At 40.2% G+C, this 21,254-nt stretch overlaps 1 protein-coding gene across 7 annotated transcripts in view; it reads left to right on the forward strand.

Annotated features, from left to right (window-relative positions):
• anks1b (ankyrin repeat and sterile alpha motif domain containing 1B) overlaps window positions 1-21,254 on the forward strand; it is a 236,809-nt gene that overhangs the window by 113,908 nt on the left and 101,647 nt on the right. For all 7 annotated transcript variants that reach the window (XM_028570991.1, XM_028570990.1, XM_028570993.1 and 4 more), the window contains one exon: window positions 13,522-13,678. In XM_028570991.1, coding sequence (XP_028426792.1) covers window positions 13,522-13,678 — 157 coding nt within the window. The remainder of the gene's footprint in view (window positions 1-13,521; window positions 13,679-21,254) is intronic.

Consider the following 21,254-nt stretch of genomic DNA (forward strand, 5'->3'; position numbering starts at 1 on the left):
ATAGTACACCTGTCTTACCGTGCAGCATTACATTAGCCTTTCTGGCTTTCTAAACAGAAAAGAGTGCACTCTGTTTCAAGCTAATGAATTGTGTGTGTGTGTGTGTGTGTGTGTGTGTGTGTGTGTGTGTGCATAATAATGATGCTTTCCTTGTTGTGAATTTTCCTCCCACCATCGCCATGCGAAACGCTGACTGATGCCAAAGTGTGAGTGGAGGAGGTTTCCTCAGCGACGTCGACTTTAATAAAGAAGTTCAGACCTAAATAAAGTAGAGAGAAAGATAATGAACAAATGTGAGAAAAATATTCAGAAAGCAAGGTCGGCAGGGTTGCCAGCCAACACAGAATTCATAAGATATCGGGCGTGGGATGTCACCATTAACAAATCTCAATCAACATCAGCAGATGTCGTCAGAAGATATCTGCGTCAGCGTTTCCGGACTGTGTCCCCGAGCTTCACACCTCTTTTCACCACCTTTACTTCTTTGTGTTTTTTTTTCTTTTTTTTTTTTTTTTTTTCCTCCATCCCTCTCTTTGTCCACACTCGCACTTTCCCATTACATTTCTCTTTTTCCATTTTTCCTGGTTGGCTGCTGACCTTTTAATGTTCTCAGCCCGGGGAGTTTTTGAGGAGTTGAGGAGAGGGGATGGGGGGGGGGACTCTTGAAAATGGATGAGGACTCTTGGAGATGTTAAGGAACATCAAAGGCAGGTGTTTCTGAGAGGGCCGAGATTATGTGGAGAGCTTTAGAAGCCTGTAAATGAAGGACTGAATGTGCTCTGTGGGAGTAAATGGTTTGCGGTCATACGTTTTCTAATATCTAATTTGAGTAGTTCAATATTATGGAGAAATTCTAGGAGGAATTCTAAGTAATGACAACAAAACTGTCGGCGCGTCCACATAATACAAGCCTCCGTGATCGCGCACGCCTTCATTAATATCATAAAGTTCCGCACTTAAGCTTTAAAGCAGCGGTTTGATTAGCTGTTGCCCCCTGGTTTTAGTTTTTGTGATAAGTGAAAATGTATGCGTGTGGTGAGAAGCGTATTTATTGGGGTGAAAATGGGAATGTTTTTTTAATTAATTTTATTGTGAATCAATGATGTTTCTGCCTTTGTTTTGTGGATTTTAATTATAATCAGTCATTCATTTATGTTAGCTTTAAACACAAATTAAAATGTAAAATACAAACCTCAAAATTCAGCCTAATTCGTTATTCTACTCGTATTTTTTCCTTGCTGCTCCCACTTCTCCTTTTGTCTCTCTGCTGCTCTCTGCGGGATGTGACGCAGTTCTGTGCTTACAGCCTTTAAAGGCTTTATGCCCTGCACACTCTGCAGCTATAGACTGTCTTCATGTCAACCTAACCTTCAACACACACCGCTATAGCTGCTGTCAAATACTTTTTTACTGAAATAGATTGACACACACTGTGTGTGTGTGTGTGTGTGTGTGTGTGTGTGTGTGTGTGTGTGTGTGTGTGTGAAGCCTGACAGATCTTGTCTTCCTTGAGGTAAACAGGAAAAGGAAAAAAAGATTGGAGAAAGAGGCGTAGGAGCTTCAATAAATAAAGACCACCAAGAGGCAAAAAGTGCCCCCCCACAGTACTAGCACTACCGTATATTACAACAACCATGCCACTGGTATTGAAGTGCCCTTGAGCAATGCATGAAATCCTATAATGCTTCAGAAGAGCCTGTGTGCAATCATTTAGTGCTGTTGTGTGTCCAAACCAAGCTAACATTCCAGGGATTTACACACAAAGCCCATTCACACACACAGGTGACAGGCAGAGATATGGGGAGCATTTGCTTTCTGGGTGTTGATGTATACATTAAATATGTTTTACTTATACTATTCTGGCCTTCCTATTTAAACAAAACAAACACCATAAGTGATTTACTAAATTCATATTTAAAGTAAATGTATTGTGCTCAAGCAGATGTATGTGTAAAACCTCTTGTCTGAGTGTTGATGTAAATGTAGAGTTCATATGAAATACTGTATTGTGGCCCTAGATGACTTGTATATATGCAGAGCTAACACACTTGGTGTTGAAAAAAACAGCTCATTGCTATAAGTTTTTGTCACTTTAAGTGATTTATTCACAACTAGATAGAGATACTAAGGCAGCAGCAGAGTGATGTAGCCTTACCCTACAGGGATCAATAAAGTTTAATTTAGTCGAATCAGTAGTCTAGAGATTTATGAGTCCCTGGAAAAGAGTCGCTGGTCACTGTTAGAGCAATAATTCAACATTTTAGGAGATACGCTTATTTGCTTTCTTGCTGAGAGTCAGATGAGTTATTTAGTAAGATTAGTGCTACTCATGTTTGTACGGTAAATATGAAGCTGCAGCCAACATTTTCTTATTAGCGCTGAACACAAAGTACAGCTGAGACTAATGGGAGCGTGGTTAGTGTTGCATGTATTTTAGATATTTCAATCTGGATAAAAGCGGTGGACTGACTGACCGACCGGCTGGCCGAACAACATTGTCATTCATGCAGCCATGCTGCTAGCATGGCTAAAAATCTGTCTACCTGCCTTCACCTCAAAAGCTAAATAACAGATATAAGAGTGGTATTGATCTTTTCATTTAAATCCATAAAAAAACCCAAATGATCACTTTTCCCAAAAATGTCAACTTATTACTTTAATACCGTATGTGGAGACCTCAGCAGGTTATAATGAAGAAATGATTACACAGGAAGTAGGAATAATCATAAGCTGTATTTCTGAGCTACAGTTTAATGTCACAGACCTTGTCTTTTTTTTCAGACTGATGTCTTGTGGCAGTTAAGTGGTGCTTTGGGGACGTCTTAAGGAGAATTCATTTGTGACAGATAATTTGAGGTCTAATGTTCCACTTCCTTCTCCTCTTTCTGACCTTTCTGCTCTTACCTTGAATGTAATTTGTCTTTATTTCATTACTTCCCGTCTTTATTTCTCTCTCTGGCTGAATTGATGTGCTAAACCACAGAGCACCGTTTGAACTGGAATCTTTATAAGGAAAGGAGTTTTTGCATATATGTCACATATAAATTGTAAATTTTTAGTGATTCAAATTACAGTTACAGAGCCTACAACCTCTCTGTAAAAACAGAAGTGCTTTTGGGATCCCAACACACAACATAATAAATATATACACACACACAATATTTCACTACTCCAAAACGAAAGGCAAAAAAACAAAGGCAGAACAGCTTTCATACTGTGCTGCACATCAGCAAGGTCTGTGTGTTCAAGGATGCTGTGACTCTGATGGGAAGTAAGCCTCCCCTAATACAATTTCCTGTATCATGATTGCTATTAAAAGCTGTGTACCCATTAAAGTAATAAGAAGGAGAACAAAATATTAGCACTCTGAGTCACCACTCTGGTACACAAAGAACAAGGAGAACTCATTCAGCAAAACAAGTGAGTTACTGAGTGCCCTTTTATTACCTCCGCCAAGGAGGTTATGTTTTCGGTTTGTTTGTTTATCAGCAGGATTATGGAAAAACTACTGGACAATTTTCATGTTGCTTGGTGGAAGTACTTTGTTAGTTAACAAGTTTTGCTAACATTTTGAGATAGGTCGTGTCCTCGGCGGAGGTCTGTGCTCTCGGAGTGCCCTTCTAGTTTGTTTTTATTCCGTTTTATCGAAAAATAAATAAAATTCTTAAACTGATCTGCAAAGAAAAAAAGAAGCATAACTAAGTTTTATTAACTACAGTAGAAGTAGAAAGAGTTCACATGACTTTTTGACGTTAATGAATTCTTCCTCATCCTGAACTTCACATGGTTTAGTGAATCAAACGCTTTAAAGGAGTAACTACAACCCTGCGAACATTTTAAATACATTAGGTGACTACTGATGTGTCAGTTCAGCTGTGATTCTTCAGACGGCAGATGTAGAAGTTGGTGCAGCAATTCATGCCAGCACAAGAGTCATTGCCAGACATCTTGCTAAAACTTAACACATGGTCTTGCGTGTACGTAGACTGTATATAAAGATGGACAAAGTCTCAACTTCCTCCCACTGAACAAAAGTGAAGCCAAAATATTCCTCATACGGACATTGCCAACTTGTAATTTTAGAGCCAGTATGTGCAGTAGCAATCGGGCGGTGGAGCCGTGGTATCGTATAACGGTACAGAGCCGTTCGTCCAATCAGCTGCCGGTCAGGGGCGTGGAGCATCAACCGTGGATGTATGTCGTGTTGGTCAAATGGATCTGTACCGTTAGTCCCACCCATACACCTGCCATACCAGTCAGAGCTGTCAGTCATGATGTTACACCCGGTTTTTATTAGAGATGCACCGATTACAACTTTCTAAACCGATGCCTATTTTCTTTGAGTTAGGCCAGCCGATACCAATTTTAGCCGATTCAGATTTCATTTTTTCTAACCACTTTACAGCACACACAAATATTTATTTTCTATCTTTTCATTTCACATTTTGCACAGAACATAGAAAATGTTTTGAACAGCTAATGGATCACTATAAAATAGAACTATATAATTTACTCTAACGTGCAATGTTAGAACCATTTCCTTCTTTTCACATCCAATATCCAACTATCGGCGCATTTCTAGTTTTTATAGCATCAAATACCTAATTAAAACACAACTCATCAGAAAAATTTGCACTTGAACAAACATCAGCGGGATAAGAACTACAGAAAATGACGGAAACCCTCTTTGGGAAAAAATTATTTGACGTGTACTTCCCATCCGCTAACATGGAGGGGGTGGGGTTTATGACCTACACTGGGTTATCCAGATGTTTTGGCTTCACTTATGTACAATCTATGCATGAACCCCTGGTACATACAAAAATGTGCACGTGCTAAAACAAAATTTTGAGAAAAAAAAAATCTATTAATGCAAATGCTTATTTAATCTCTTGTCTCTTGTCCTAGTATGTATTGAAATGCTTTGTTACTGTTTGTAGAACATCAAACTGTTCAAACTGCAGCACACATACCTGAAACTTTCAAAGTTGTCAGGCTTGCAGTTAAACACAGCGGTGGCTCTCTGTCAGCGGCCTCTTGCTCTGGCTGCTTGCCGTGTCTGTGGAATTAAGCGCGTAGCCAGGGGAAACCACAGTTAGAGCTTTGCTCAATACAGCAGCCGTCATGGGGAATGTGAAGGATGTTATTTTCTAAGGAGTGACTGTCACTGTCCTGTGGGTGGCTCAGCTAGCTGATTTCTGTGGGATTAGCCAGCCATGGAGGGAAATCCAATTCTGCAAAGCAATCCCTGCTCGCTGCTCTGACCAACCTGCACCACTACTATTCCACTCTTTGCCTCCTCCTCTCTCATTTCTCATGAAGATCAACAAGTACCCTCTATATTTCTCTCTTATCTCATCTTTTTCACGCCTGTATTCCTCATGTCTTTTTTTCCTGCCATTAACCTTTTATCTACATTTTTGCTCAACATTTCTGGATAAATAATATATATATATTGGAAGTGTTACATTGGAACAAATATCTTGGTGAACAACAGTCGGAAGCAATGACTGTGTGCAGCTTCCTGAAGTCTTGTCATCACAGTGACGTTCTCAGTAAGGTTTTGAACCATTGTACCTGTACAGAGACGAATGTCTATGCTCACAACCATATCTAGAATCAAGCACTATAGCTGAAGACGCTGCATAGAGGTAATGGTAATCTATTGATGTCAAGAAAAAGCTGCAAATATGATATTTCCATTATTTTTGTACTTTTTTGCACTATCCCTTGCTGCTGCAACATTGTGAATCACCTCATAGTGGGATTAATAAAGGATTTTTGAATCTTGAATTAGACTCAGCTTTACTTGGTGTTAGTTCTAATTAGCATGCTAACACGCGAAGCTAAGATGGTTAACATGGTGAACATGAGACCTGCTTAACATCAGCATGTTAGCATTATTATTGCAAATATGTTAGCATTTAACTTTTCCCCTGCTTTTAGTATTCATGCTAAAATATGCTAATTAACAACACAGTCAGACATTAGTGCTAATCTGCTCATCTCCCTGAAAGAGTGTATTTGCCGTCGTATCAGCTTGAGTCAGGGAATGGGCTGGCTTTTGCCGCCTTCCAGTTTTAGATGCTGCAATCTTTTTTTAATTTTTCATCTCTTTTTTTTTTTTTTTTTTTTTTTTTGGTCAATGTGTCTCTCCAGTACTGCCCTCTCATGACTGCACCTCTCTCTCTGTCTCTCCCCTTATTGAGGGCCTCAGAGGGCCCATTGTCCTCTCTGGTGTCCACCCCTCCCTTTTCTCTCTAATCAAATAGCCTCTGTGAGGAAATGCCAGCAAATTATAGCCTCTATTCATATCTGATGACCTATGAAGTCAGTATACAGTGTGAAGCAATGGGTAGGGTTGTGTCTGCTACAGTATACATGTAGGGTTAAACCGAGACAGAGAGGAAGAGAGAGTCACAGGAATTAAGACTGTTCGATAGAAGTTCCTCGGACGTGACCAAAGCAGCAGCACATTTCCTATTTGGGTTATCGGCCATACACGCACGCACAGTATATAATACAAGCAGACTCAATTATGCATACACAGAGAAACCCACAAACAAAGTATGCACATAGGCTCTCACATGATCACACACATCACGTATCTGCTGCAAGCAGAAAGACACCATACTGCGTTATTACACGGATATAATCACACACCGTTACAATTTTTTGGTCACGTGCAGGCGCCTTGACACACACACACACACATTCTTAATCTGGCCTCTGCAGTTGGTCGGGAGCTGCATACGACCTGCTAATTAGTGGCCAGAGTAGGCCTCTGTTTGTCTGCTCTCTTCCTGTTCAGCTCAGACACAAGTTTCTCTGTGTCCTATCTCTGCCCTGAAAGATAGAGAAGGAAGGAGGGTGGAGGGAGGGAAATGAATCAAGACCGAGTGTGTTTGTTTGTACGAGGGACTGCTCATATCGAACGGTGTGAAGCCTTTTCTCCCACTTTTTATATCCGTCTGACCCCTCCAAGGCTGAGCGGTAAGAAGAGGTGAGATACATCAAAATATCAGATAACTAAACCTGTTGTCACACTGCTGGATTAATTTCAACTCCAGATCTTCGGCTGCTCCCAGGCTTCACTCTGGACTTTCCTAGATTTCTTTCCAGTGAGTGTCCTCTTCGAGATTGAGTGCACAGTAGTTTTCTGCTGGCGAAAGAATAGCTCAAACTTAAAGCTCGTTGCTCACCTCAGTGCAGCTTAGTTGGATATTTTACCATTGCCTTCTTGCAGTGCTGTGTGTGAGAAATCAAGCATGTTGCTTGTACTTGACTTGCATTTCTGTGTGTTTTTTCTATGTTTCTGTGTGTGAGGAACTCCCTGCTCTTAGTCAGTGCACTCCCACTTCCTCTGCTTCCCTTCCTCGATACAAACTCATTTTGCTCGTCTCCTTTGGATTCTCTGACACAAACTCCAAAGTAAGTGTTGAGTTGGATCCTGGTGTCCTTTGATCTACCTGTGTATACTTCCCTCCCTGTCTTTACCCAGGGCGATGGGTTTTGCTACCCCTGTCAGCTTTGGCCTCGCTTTCTGTTGGAGATATAGAGTAACAGGAATAATGAGAGATGAAGTGAAAGAGAGAGATAAGAGACAGGAAAAGTGCTGAAGGGTAGGCAAGAATAGACCGAGCACATGGTGACAGTGCACGTTATTAGTGATTCCTCATTTCTTCGTCTTTTCTTCCATTTCATTTACTGCTTTCTATCTACTCCCTCTCTCCTTTTAATTGCATTTCTCTCTGTAGACACTACAGAGGGATCTCTTTCCTAAACTCATTCTGTCTTGGGGCTATTAATGATGCTACTCCACCTGTGGCATTTTAAAACTTCTCGTATTTCATTGTTAATTCATGGTGACATCTTAGTAATTACTGCAAACCAATGAGACCATGGCTGTGATGTTTGATAGCCTCAATCTCACGGCTGTCTTTCATCAGAAATATTAGTTAGGGTAATGTTTTTAAATTAGGACTGCACATTTCCCATTAATCCTGTCACGTCCTGTTTAAAGCCAATGCTCTCCCTTTGTCTCTGTTTTGATTTGAATCTCTCACTTCCAGTAACGTTGGAACTTTATCTTGATTTGTTCCGAAGAACTGCACTCTCTTCCAGCTTCGTGCAAGTGACACACACTGTTGCACTTTTATGCTCTTACAAGGAACCAGGTTACTCCGAGGAATCGAGTTATGTAGCAATTTGAACAACACATGTTCTGTAAATCCATGTTTACATGCAGCAGTCAATAACCAGGTTCCTCCCCTACCTTATCCTTATTTTGGTAGAATTACTTTCATACTTTAACTGTCATAGTGATGCAATGTGTTGAGTGTGTGTGTGTGTGTGTCGAAGGGCTGATGGTGCAGTGAGAGGACAGCCTCTGTAGTGAGAGCACAGCTTTTTGTGTTTGAATTGTAAGAAATTGAAACTGACTTTGACTTCTAGAGCCCACTTTGTGATGGTTTCAGTCTGAGTCAGACTTTGGATGGAATTATTTTGAATATGAGGATTATGTGTTTAAATTGCTGTCATAACAACTAGGGTTGGGCGATGTCCCGTAAATTGGCAGTTGACGATGTTTACAGTAAAGCATCGTGATGGACGACGATATTGTCATCGGTGCCGGGGGGGAAGTGGGGGGGTGGTAGCTCATATCTCTTTACTTAAATATTTTTTTCTACTACTATGGGCCAACAGTTAACATAGAAACAATTAGAGATACATTTAAATGCCCTCTGTAAATGGTGCCCTGCTGGTAGGTTTTACAACTTGACCTACTTTCACTTAAGTACGGTGCAGTAAAATCAATCAGATGTTCATGATCTGCGTAACGACAGTACAGTGGGACGTTAGCAACAGTAATAACCTAACATACCATCATTATTGAGTTTAAACTACATTCTCGGTTATGTTTGCACTGAATAACGCATTCAATAAACAGAAACATAACTCTTGCACATGAACAGATGCGCAATATTAGCTCACACATAAAATAGCACCCTCGTGAATTAGCCTGTTGCTAACGTACCTTCATAAATCCTGCTTAACATCGTCCCGTACCTACAGGACCTCAGACTTACTTATTGATGCACGCACATAGTAGTGTCGACAAACTTAGTCCAATGAGGGGAGAAAGGAAAGTGTGATAGCGTTCCACTAAACGCTTTTTTCTCTCTCACTCGAGACCGGTGTGTCCAACGTTAATAGAAGGTAGAGCGAGCTACAACTGACAGGGAGGGAGAGAGAATGTATCACTACAGCCAATCCAGTCTGCTCAAAGCGATGGTCTTTCTTCACAAATAGGTTGCACGTAAAGGGGGAAAAAGTAGCTTCCACTTATGTCTTGTCTTTGTGTCTTTGCTAGTTTAAGACCGACGCACTTGTCGATTTCCCATACAGCGCCCGCGACTAGGATTAGTATGTTTGACAAGGGATGGTGGCTCTCCATCGTGATGTCGGCCAGCCATCACGATGGACGATGATATCGTCCCTAATAGCAACCCTTTCTCTGAGAAATTACAACTAATTTGCAAAGGCAAATGTGTTTTGTATGAATCTTAATTCTGCAGGGATTACGTTTTCTGTCAATATTGTGAGGAAGATTATTGTATCTGGCAAGTTGCAGAATGATACTGAATGTTTCTGCAAAAAAAATGTTCACTGACTGTTTCTTACTATATTTATCACTACTATATCATTTATTTTTCCTGCACTATCTACACTCAGCAACTAGAGCAGGATTTGTTTTATATTTAAGCACTTTCACAGTTTTTTTTTTTTAATGTTAGGGAGTTTGTGGTATTGGCTAAATATTAAAAAAGTAAAAAGTGACCTAAGTGCGAGACAGGACATACTTTATAAACATTTAACCCAAACTACGATTACACCTTAACTGAACTACTCGTTGCCTAAACCTTACCAAATGCACTACTCTGGAGGCAAACCTCAGTCTACAATCTCACTCCGGTGTCTTGCGTGTTTATCGGTGTTTTAAGCCCCCAACAACTAGGATTAGGCAATGGTTATGGTTAAGGTTAGGTGCCTTGAAGTCAACGGTCGCAGCGTTGCCTGGAAGGAAACGTTGGGGGCTTAAAACACCATCGAACGTCCTGCGTTTAGTACACAACTAGCAGAGGTTGCTGTTTGCATTCCAGCGTACAGTACCTGGCAAAACAAATGACAAGTATGTATAATATTTAGGAGACAGGGTTGTTCACAGTGATGCTTCCCTGTCTGATATCTTGCATCATGTACATGGGTACATGTGTAATCACAAATCCAGTGACATGTACAGTATACATGACTTTCTCCATTTCTCCAGGAGAAATCTAATTGGGGAAATCAAGTTTCTCTAATCACCTACCCCAATTACAGAAACCTGGTTTCTGGTTTACATGGAGTTTTAGAAATCGGGATACTGCCGAAAGCCAAGCTTAAATAGGCCACCTAAGTGCATGTCAACACACTGTATGAAATGCAGTTTAGCGGTTTGTTGAGGCCACCTCTTCCTTTCGAAATCACAATTTGGCTAAACTCTCAAAATGAATATGAAGATGATTAATGGCTCATATAAACTGAGCTGTCAGATACAGTTTATAATTCAGAGTCTTTATGTACCATAGGAGCAGGGAACTTGCAGCAGCTCTGTATGGCTCTCAGCCTTCTTTCAGCTCTGTGAGTGAAATCTGCACCTAACCAGGTTGTCACGTCAAATCTGTATCAGCTGAGGCCGGGCCACAGTGAAGGCATAAAAGACTGACTGGGTCTCCATTAGCTAGTAATGGCAGTCTAATTGAGTGCTGATTTAGATAGAAAAGGAAGGGGGGAACTGAGAGGCGGGGTTTAGTTTGTAGACCTTTTAATAAAATGCTGTGTGAAATAAGTCTCAGATTGAGTGAGAGAAATCATCAAGGGACTGATTGTTCTGTCAGCCAGAATGATTAATCCATTTTGAGTGTGCTCAGTGTGTGTGATTGATGGCCTGGTGCAGTCTGGGTAATGTAGTAGCAGATGATGAAAGGAAGATTAATGGCTGTTGAATGAGGAAAGGAGGCTGAGGGAGGGGGGAGGAAGAGTCAGAGGGTTGAGAGATTTATGCGGCGCGCGGTTGAGAACTGTCGTAGCCACAACCACAACTTAATACCATGGTGACAAGTTTACCACTGATCCCATTAGGAAAGGTACAACCAGGGGCGGGTTGCCAAGTGACACTTCGGAAATGATGATAGTGTTGCGTTAAAGGGAAAAGGCAGACATCAGGAGGCTGCGTTGCTTTAAAGAAATGTTTTGTCTCTTTGGCTGAAATGACGCTCGTCCCTGTAACCTTTTCCCCTGCTTCACATCACTCACTCTTGTTTTTCATTCTTTCTGGGTACACATCTGCCTCCGAGATAAGGGACCTTTTGGTCCTCAGCTCTCTCTTGGAGCCCTTTGGGTCTCAACCTTTTCACCAATGCTGCAACAAAATGCAATCTAAAATTCTCCTCTAATAGCCGAAGAGAACACCATTATATAACAGGCCCAAAGAAACGTTTCCTTACATTTCCTTACTCTGAATCGATCACCTCCAAATGAAGAATTTCTTCGAAATAATATAAGTCCCTTTTGGTAAAAATCATTTAATTTAATATGCAAATTACAATTAAAGCATTTGGCAGATACTCTATTCAGAGAGACTTACAGTAAGCCTAACAAACAGCATTAATTAAGGAAAGTAAACCAGAAGAATATCCTTGCTATTGCTATTAACAGTCTGATAAAACATACTGTCAGAAATGACAACAGATTTTTTTTCTAGTTTTTCAGGATTTACTTTTTTTAGTGAGAGCTGTATCATAAAATAGATGGTTACATTTTTGTTTTTTTTAAAGATTAATTAAGATGTACTCATTTAATTAATCATTGAATCATTTAATTAAGTAATTATGCATTTAATTAAGTTATTATATTTCACTCATTTACAGATTACAGTATATATTTTCATTTTGCCTTTCCAAGACAGTTAAGAGAGAGACAGGAAAGGATGCCAGCTACAGTAGGAGACTATCCAACACAAAAAATATATTTGTTGAAATGTTTTGCCTGTCCAAGCATAACAAATTAAGTCATATTTATTCAGAGATGGTCTTGTACTCCTGGTCGCATTCATTGGTGAACCTGCTTGCAGGACTCTTTCTCTGTTGTGTTTGAGGGAATTTTGTGCCCCGTTTCTCATCAGCTCTTTTGCTGTCTTTTGCAGCCTCCTCTTTCATCAGTTAGGGAGTTAATACATTGAAAAAAGCCATTGTATCTCTCTATAAAACATATCTGTAAAATGTTACAGGATTTTGCGTTGTAGCTATTTTCTTGCACAATTATCACATAAAACCTTTAAATCTAAAAATGATGGACTGATTCTTACCAGATTAATCAACATACGATTCCCTGTTACTTATCCCTAATCTTTGCCAGTCTCACAGTTTTGTAGGAGATGGAAGTTGAGAAATTGAGACTGAAGAGGTCAAAACTCCAGCAACACTGGTAGTATATAGAACACCTTTATTGTAAGACCGTCATCATCACTTGCAGTGAGAGACTGGATGACGTTGGTGCAGTGTTCTTTCACAGTGAGTGCATCTCAGAGTCGCATAATAGAAGCAGAGTGGGGTTTTTGGCACAGCTTCATCTACACACAAGGTGCATGGAGAGAGAAAATAAGTTTAAAGAGGTCAAACCTCCAGCAGCACTTGCAGAGAACTTTTTCTTTCTTTTAAAACAAGCTCCAGCAAAACCTCGTTGATCAAAGAGAACAAAACCCCAAAGTTCTGAAGGGTCCGTTAAGAGAGAAGCAGAAAGAAAGGTTCAAACTTTTTACAACCCTTTATTTTCAGTGTTTGCTTTGAACATCGACCTAAATCTTTCGTGATAATCCAAATGTGTGAACGACGTGGTCGGACTTGAATGAGCCTTGCTGTCATTCAAGGCTCCAGCTGAACTGAGAGATTACTGAGCTGATGTGTTGTTTTCTTTTTGTTCCTTATGATGCACCTCAGGCAAAGAAACAAAAAGAGGGGGACCTTTGGCCCTGGATAGGCACTCTTTACCACACATTAGCAAGCTCACTTCAAACGTCTCCTTTTGCTCTTCTTTTGCCGTGTTTGCTGTGCTTTATTTCAGACATCACATACAGCTCATGAACTCAAAATGACTCTTTGGTGTAATATTGTGCATCTAAACTCACTGATCGGGCTCTTAATTTGCTTTCCAAACACTATTTATCAACATAATACATCATTTATGGGTCTGTTGGAAGGGATAATAGGCCAGTATGGCTCCAGTACATAATTAATAATGGTGGTGTGTTTGTGTTTAGCTCAATAAATGTGGAACTACTGGTAGTTGCTGCTGGAGTCAGGGTTTTAAACCACTTTTTCCATCAGATTGTGCACACTCTGTTACTGGGTAATGTGGTATGTTTAACAGATTGCCATTACATTTCTCTTTTATGTGTTTTTCTCTCTTCCCTCCTCCTAGGATTCAAAGCGTTCAGCAGAGATTGTCGCCTCGCCATCTCTGGATGTTTTCCTGCCAGAGGACGAGGACAACCCGTATGAGTCCGTGACTACAGCCGTCACACGCAAACCCTGCTCCCTCGATATCAACCACCAGCTCAACGCCTTTCCACGCAATGGTAGGCCAGCACTTTTTTGTTGTTGTTGAAATCAGTGTATCACCTGCAGTTTAAGTTCCTAAAAGGCAGATGATGCCATCCTCACGCACTCTTAAAAAGTTAATTATTTCTCATTGTAGTGACTTAGGTAATACTGCACAATGATGTTTAGTTTCAACCAGGAACTGGAAGCCTCATATGTAATTAAAGTATGCATTTAGTGTATTTCTTAATCAACTTGTCTGACAGAGGAGCCTTACTCCATTAAAATATCTCATCAATTTGTAGTAAAGTAAAAAACTTTCTCATAAAATGCTAACATCAAAGTTCGAAACATTTTGGGGATGAAAAAATCTGTAATAGAACTTCTTGCATAAAGGATCTAGAGTTACAAGTATATTAAATACAGGGCTCCAGATTAACTTTTTTCACTAGGAGCACAGTGGCCCCCTACTGAAACTTTTCGCGGCGCAACCAGAAAATTTAGGGGCACACACTGTAAATCAACATGCCAACCAAATATTCACATTTCTACTAATTTCCACTGTATTACTAATAAATACTTTGATAATAGATGCAGAAATTACAATGTGCGGTTTCAAATTCAGTGTCACTTTTGAAGATTCAACATAGAAGGCACCATCGCTGTCATGACAGTAAACAAAATAAAAAAATATACCAACTCTGGTCTACAACTACAATGAATTCACCTTAAAATTAAACATGCATTGTTTAGGCTACTACCCTTAGGGTTGGGTACCTTTCGCATCTGAACCAATATTGGTACAGATACCTGAAATTATAACGGTATATTTTTTCGGTACTTTCCCTTTGTAATTACAAAACAATTATTCCAGTTGTAAAAATAATTCCAAACCTATCTATCCTATGTAGTTAGAACATTATGTTATTTTATTAGAATATGTTACACTCTAAAGAAATTAAACAAAAATAAAAATAAAACCCCTCCTTCTCTCCTCCCAAACCCATCCCAAAACCTATTAAATTGAATAATTATTAATTTCTTACTCACTGTAACTTGTTTAGCCTGTTGTATTTTCATCATGACCGTTTTTAATTGCTCTTTAATGTTTCATGTAAAGCACTTTGAGTTGCATTGTTGCTGAAAGCTGCTGTAGAAATCAAGTTGCCTTGCCTTACAACCTCAGCCTGTCAGTCAGTCACCAGGGCACAGTTGCACACTGTTCAGCCTGCTGCTTGTCTCAGAGGAAGTGTAACGTCAGCAGCACCGTGACTGTTTTTAATATTATATAGCAGCAAATGCTGTCTGCGTGAAGTTTTTAAAAACTGTAAGCATACCTGAAACCACTTTATCGGCATCACTCACTGTGACTTTAACAAAACAGCTGACGTAGTTTGAGCCGATCGCAACTCTGCGCGTGTGTGTGTTTGTGTCGGAGCACCGCTCTGTTAATTATCAGAGAGGACAGATAAGTTTGCGCTTACGCGCTCAGGTACCTACGTTTCGACATTTAACGTGTAAAAAAAGGGGGCAAATTTACTGGTCGCACATGTGCGACTGGATGTAAAATTCTGTCGCACACTCTGAAATTTTGGTCGCAGTCTGGAGCCCTGAAATACTCTGTCCTTCCAAACCTCCCTCAGCAAGGTTACTGCTTTGTACTCAGTGCTTGGGTCATGATAATTGCTGCCAGCGCTCTCACTCCCTCTTTTTCTTTTACAGTATTTATTTCTTGTGGATCTTTTTACACATTTTGTTTTTTGGTCGTTTTTAAAAAGTCTACTTAAAATAATTGGACAGCAGAGCATATGGTGCCTTCCAGTGTGATCATGTTCGAGAATTCATATGTACATCCCACTATTATAAAGATCACAACTTTACGCAAGAGTATTGTTTATCATCATTAACACAAGCTTTATTGCGATAAACAGGTGTGGAAAATGTGGGAGAGCGTGAGAACAATGTTGTTTGGGATACATTGTTGAATTTATCTCTATAGCAGTGTTTGGATGGGATTTATTTCTTTGGGGAGGTTGGGTGACCAGATGTTAGTCCTGCCCAGATCACATATACGGTATGTGCGCTTGTTTATCATTCCATATGTTAAGTTCTCTCTGGACAGACACTTTATCACCTTGTGAACATAATCTTAAAAAGGGGAACGCCACCAATTTTCAGTCTGTTTACAGGCTGTTGGAAGTACTACAGCAAAAGTCGGAAAAAAAGTTGTTTAAAGGCTTTTGTGGCTTCAGACCAGTCTTTTATTTTTTTTTAGGATTATTTTTTGGCCATTTTAGGCTTTTGTTTATACAGGACAGCTGAATACATGAAAGGGGAGAGATGGAATGATATAAAGCAAAGGGCCGCAGGGCAGAGTTGGGGCTGAGCGATATGGCCTACAAAAACAAAAATAAATCCCAGATTTTTTTCACAAACAAAAAACGTTCGGTTGTGTCAGCGGCATTTAGTAGATTTGTTGAGCTGCAAAAGAGCTCCTCAACACCAGCTCCAGTGCTGCGCATGGTGCTCCGTCAGGTCAGCGGTATTTGGTGGTCCAGTTATCTGAGAATAGGTGACTCTGAGCACTGCGAGCTGCCGGTAATTTCGAAGGAGATTACATGGCAAAAACAGATGCCTATTTACATGTCCAGCAACATTTACATTCATTTTGAGTTGCGTTTTTGGTCACCCGATAAATGTAAGTACAAGTTTTACTCCTTACTAACTTTTAGCTCTGTTTTGGTCTCAACCAACTCCTGCCGCTGATTGTGGTTCAGTGGTGAGACTGAACCTAAACAGTTAAACCAAAGCAATGAGCTGAAAGACGCAAAAAAAAAAAAAAAAAACCTTAGAGCTGAGGGGAGGCTAATTACCTTTGAGCTCATCACCATGAGCAACACCTTTCACATTACTCAGAAGCATTTGATACATTTTGACATTAAAATGTTTAATAGGGGGGCTTTAATATAATCCACTATAATACAAAGCACCTTCTGTAGTTGACAATGGCTTAAATGCATTCCGAACGAGTTTAGCTTCAGAGAACTCCATGAAATACCAAATATTTTTTCTACCCCATCTCTTCCTAGAATATAAATCTTGTCCAAACAAGGCTTTATAGCTGATGTAACTATTCAGCACTTGATTCAGTTCACTTCCCCACTGGCATCAACACTGTCTTCAAAGCTGTTTTCAGTTTAGGATTCAGTGTGAGTTGATCCTCCAGCCTCGGACGCTTCAGTCAATTCTGTTTTCTGTGTCTTGTCAGTTCGGTCTGCGGCGTTATACTTCAACACCCACGACAACAAACACCCACACTGTGTTCTTCCCTTTCACTCACCTCCCATAGCGATGCTACACACTGTAGGTTGTCACGGCAACTGCATCACCGGCTGGTGAGTCACCTGTATGTTGCCATGGGAACTGCCTTGCTAGTGACACCCCTCTCCTTCTGAGAGGATACTATAGAGGCTTGTTTTGTGTGTGTGTGTGTGTGTGTGTGTGTGTGTGTGTGTGTGTGTGTGTGTTCACGTAAGACTTGTCCCACGCTTTATCTTGTCTGTGATTGGCGGGATAGGAGAGTTGAACTGTCCATATACTGTACAGTGTTAAGTGTGTATATTGTGTGTGTGTGTGTAACTGGGAGGTTAGCAAAGTATCTTTTGGTAGAAAATTGCTTCACTGACTTAAGTGAGTAGTGTGGGTGTTCGGTTTGTTCTCAGCTCTCTGAGCACTGTTACCTGGCCAAATGAAGAGACACAGAGAGAAAATGGAAATGAAGAGTGAGAGAGACATAATCATGTAATGTGGGAGAGCAAAGCAAGTCAGAAAAACAAAATGCAAATGTCAGAAGACAGAAGAGGTGAGGAAGGACACCATAAAAATGTCACATCTGCTGAAAATGATGAGAAATGCAGAATGTCTTACAGGCTGCAGATATTGTCTTGTTTCAGAGAGACGGACCGTAAGGAAAGGGGAGAGAGAGTGAGACAGAGGGGGAAGATTCAGTTCAGATTTGGATTCAGTCGACAAAGTTGGAGGGTCGTCTCAGGCTAAGCCATCTACATGAACGTGAATCTGTGACACAGCAGCAGCGAAAATCCTGGATTCCTGCTTTGAGTTCAGTCATATGTCGGGCTAATTGGACATGGGAGTGAGTCAGTTTCTCTTCATCTGCTTCTGCGAGGGAGCATATGATGATGAAGGAACATGGGTAAAGAGGGATTGAGATGAGAGAAGGGAGGGAGGGAGTGGGAAGGGGGGAGAGAGGGAGAGAGAGAGAGAGGGAGAGGGAGGGAGGGAGAGAGAGAGATTTGGTGCATTACACTGCATAAAGTGATCTTTCTCAGTAAGTTAACTGGTCTTTAATTAAGTCTTAAAAATCTTCCTCCTGGCAGATGTTTTATTTAGCAATTTAGAATTTTTCCAATGCAAATCAACTTTTTTTTTTTAAATATATTTTATTTATAGCTTTTCTGTTTAACAAACAAGAAAAAGCACAGCAGAACACAGCAACGTAACCCACCCATAGACAAGCAAAAAACAATAGCGATAGACTAACAATTAAGTAGCTAAATGAAAAAGAAAATATTGTAAGTATGCATACATTATATATACACCGGTCCAAATAAAAAAATAGAGTAAAAGAAAGAAAGAGGTTGCTCTTCTGAGAAACCTAGTAAAATCAGTTGACACAGTCACCAAGTGAAAATCGACAGTGTATCAAAAACCAAGGAGAAGGTGCAAAAAATTAAGCATTTTAAGACATTCTTGATAGATAAGACAAAAATGGTTGCCACATTTCGTCAAAGGTTACAGAGTTGAGAGAGACATTGTATCGTGCTTTCTCCATCTGTAGCAGGTCTGATATCTCTGCTAGCCAGGTCTCAAAAGAGGGAACATCCTCACTTTTTCACAATGTTAAAATATTCCGTTTGGCAATAATCATGCCATATTGAACAGTCTTACGATGTAGGTGGTGCAACATTTTTAGATGACTGGTCCTGCCGAAAACTGCAGTACACGGGTCTAGTACAATATCAAAGTCATGAGCATTGGAGAGGCAGGCAGAGATAGCTGACCAATATCTGTTAAGCTTAGGGCAGGACCAAAAGAGGTGACCCAGGGTGCCCTCTACAGACTTACATTTTGGACAGGTTGGGGAGACAGACGGATAGAAAGAATGTAGTTTAGTACAGGAGTAGTAAAGTCTGTGGAGCACTATAAATTGAATTAGCTGGTGTCTAGAATTTATAGAAAATTTGTGAATATCTTTAAGATAAGAAAGCCAGTTTTCATCAGTAACTGTCACACCCAGGTCCTTTTCCCATGCTTCCTTTAAATTCTGCGTGGGAGTTGGGTTAAATGCTGTAAACAGGTCAACAAATCCAGAGACATGCAAATCAGCTTTAATATATGATGAATATATCAAGAATTAACATAAATGAGTATGTAAATTTTAGAAATACACAAAATAACGTCAATACACATTATGCACCAGACAACCGCACTGCCAAGAACATATCCAGTAGACAGAGTCTGAAACAATCATTGACAGCTTAATAAGTTATGAAAAGAGTACAATATTAATGGAAAATAACAAGAAATAAATTTAGCATGAATTGTGTGCAAGTTGTGAAGATAGGTGTAATGCGTTAGAGAGTACAAACCCAAAGAAATGTTACATCAGATTAATTTTTTTAAATGGAATGGTAGGTGTTGGTCCACACTGCTGTGTGTGGCGGTCTTAATTAAATTACTTTATTAAATCACTTAAACGTATAATATTTAATTTTCTTACGCTAGGGGTCTCTCAATCAAAACAATGGATGTAAACGGAGACTTTTGATGTCCTGAAGTTGCGTGGGATTATGGGAGTTGTGGTTTTAATTGTTAAACACCATTTCCGATTAAAATGTATTTGTTCACGGATGAGTTTATCCATTCAAGTTTTAGTCACGTTACGTTAATTCATGTCATTCTTATGAAGTAGCCGCTGTTTACGCCACATAATTACATTTTTCATGATTTGATTAGTATTGGTAGCTGACCAGTTAGCAAGCAAACAAGTTAACATTAGCCAGCAGCTAAAACCACAATATCACAATATATTCCACGTTTGGAGGTTATCGGCACCGGGGGAAAGGGGTTTGTTGTAACGTTACTGCGGGTGGGGGTGGCTGGCGGAATCTGCAGGCTGTAGCATAGACTGTACAGTCTATGGGCTGTAGGAGACGACCGATGGCCGGTGTTATGATGAAAATCTCCCAGCTGCTGGAATTATCTCCCCCTTCATTTTTTTTAAATCTTGGTGCGTGAACTTAGCTGTCGTTGCCGCTGCAGGACAGTCACTCTTTGTTGGATAAATTTAACTGTAAAGGCAGCTAAATGCGAGGGGGGGTAATTCTACTACTCAATGAGTCCTAAGGCACTGCATTTGTACACTAACTCAGGATTATACTTATTGTATTAGACGGATTTCTTTCTGATTTGAATTTCATTTGTTACAACTGAGGGAATCCATTTCTGCCGTGTCACATGTTAATTTATTCATATATGTGTGCAGACGAAGTCTGTTCAACACAAAACAAACAACAGACAATATGATCTTGACAAAGAGCAGAAATTAGAAACCAAATATGTTAAACAAAACATAGAGGTGCCTTTGATATTAGATACATACCTGTAGTACTGGCACTGTGCAAGTATCACAATGTCGCCCCATGAATATTTCTCTGTTTTCAACTGAAGCTTTGCAGAGATCTTCTCCATGACAGCTTAACATTTCAATCTCTCCATTGCTTAATATTTGGATATTGCAGCTTTAACCTGGACATTCTAGTTTTTTCTATTGGAAGCAAATATCCTCCTTACAAATAACTCAGGATCTGTGATTCTGAAGTGTGTGCTGGAAAACAGTAGATTAGCTGTTATATTCCCTTCTACCACAGTAGCGTAGCACCACAGGGTTGCCTTGCTGACAGCCAGATTGCAGCAACACAAAAGCATTGCAGGTAAAATGTGATCCTTGAGATAGGAAGACAGGCGGTGGAGTGGTGAGGAGGGACCTGCAGGCGAGAAAGAGGCAGCGGTAATACAGCCTGGATAAATCAATGCTTGGAAATGGTTTGCACATGCTCACACAGTTAGGCTACAATTTGCCTCTCTGACATATAATAAATATGTGAGCTGCTATACACACATGCCAGCACGCATACAAACACACAGAGTACTGTATACGAAATCCTACTTGTCAGAGTGGCATAGAGGCAGAACTGACAGCCTGAAGAACATCAAATTGACAGTTTTTGTCTTGTTAGGCGGGCGGGAAGAGGACAACCAATTTAAACTCTCGCTAACACCAAAGTGTTCACTTAGACACACTCCTCCTGTACACATGCCTGCATTAAAGGTCCCATGGCATGAAAATTTCCCTTTATGAGGTTTTTTAACATTGATATGCGTTCCCCCAGCCTGCCTATGGTCCCCCCAGTGGCTAGAAACATACCTGGGTATCCTGCTCTGCCTTTGAGAAAATGAAAGCTCAGATGGGCCGATCTGGAGTCTTGCTCCTTATGAGGTCATAAGGATGAAGGTTACCTCCCCTTTCTCTGC

The sequence above is a fragment of the Perca flavescens genome, chromosome 23 (assembly GCF_004354835.1).
Source record: "Perca flavescens isolate YP-PL-M2 chromosome 23, PFLA_1.0, whole genome shotgun sequence".
Classification (NCBI taxonomy): Eukaryota; Metazoa; Chordata; class Actinopteri; order Perciformes; family Percidae; genus Perca; species Perca flavescens.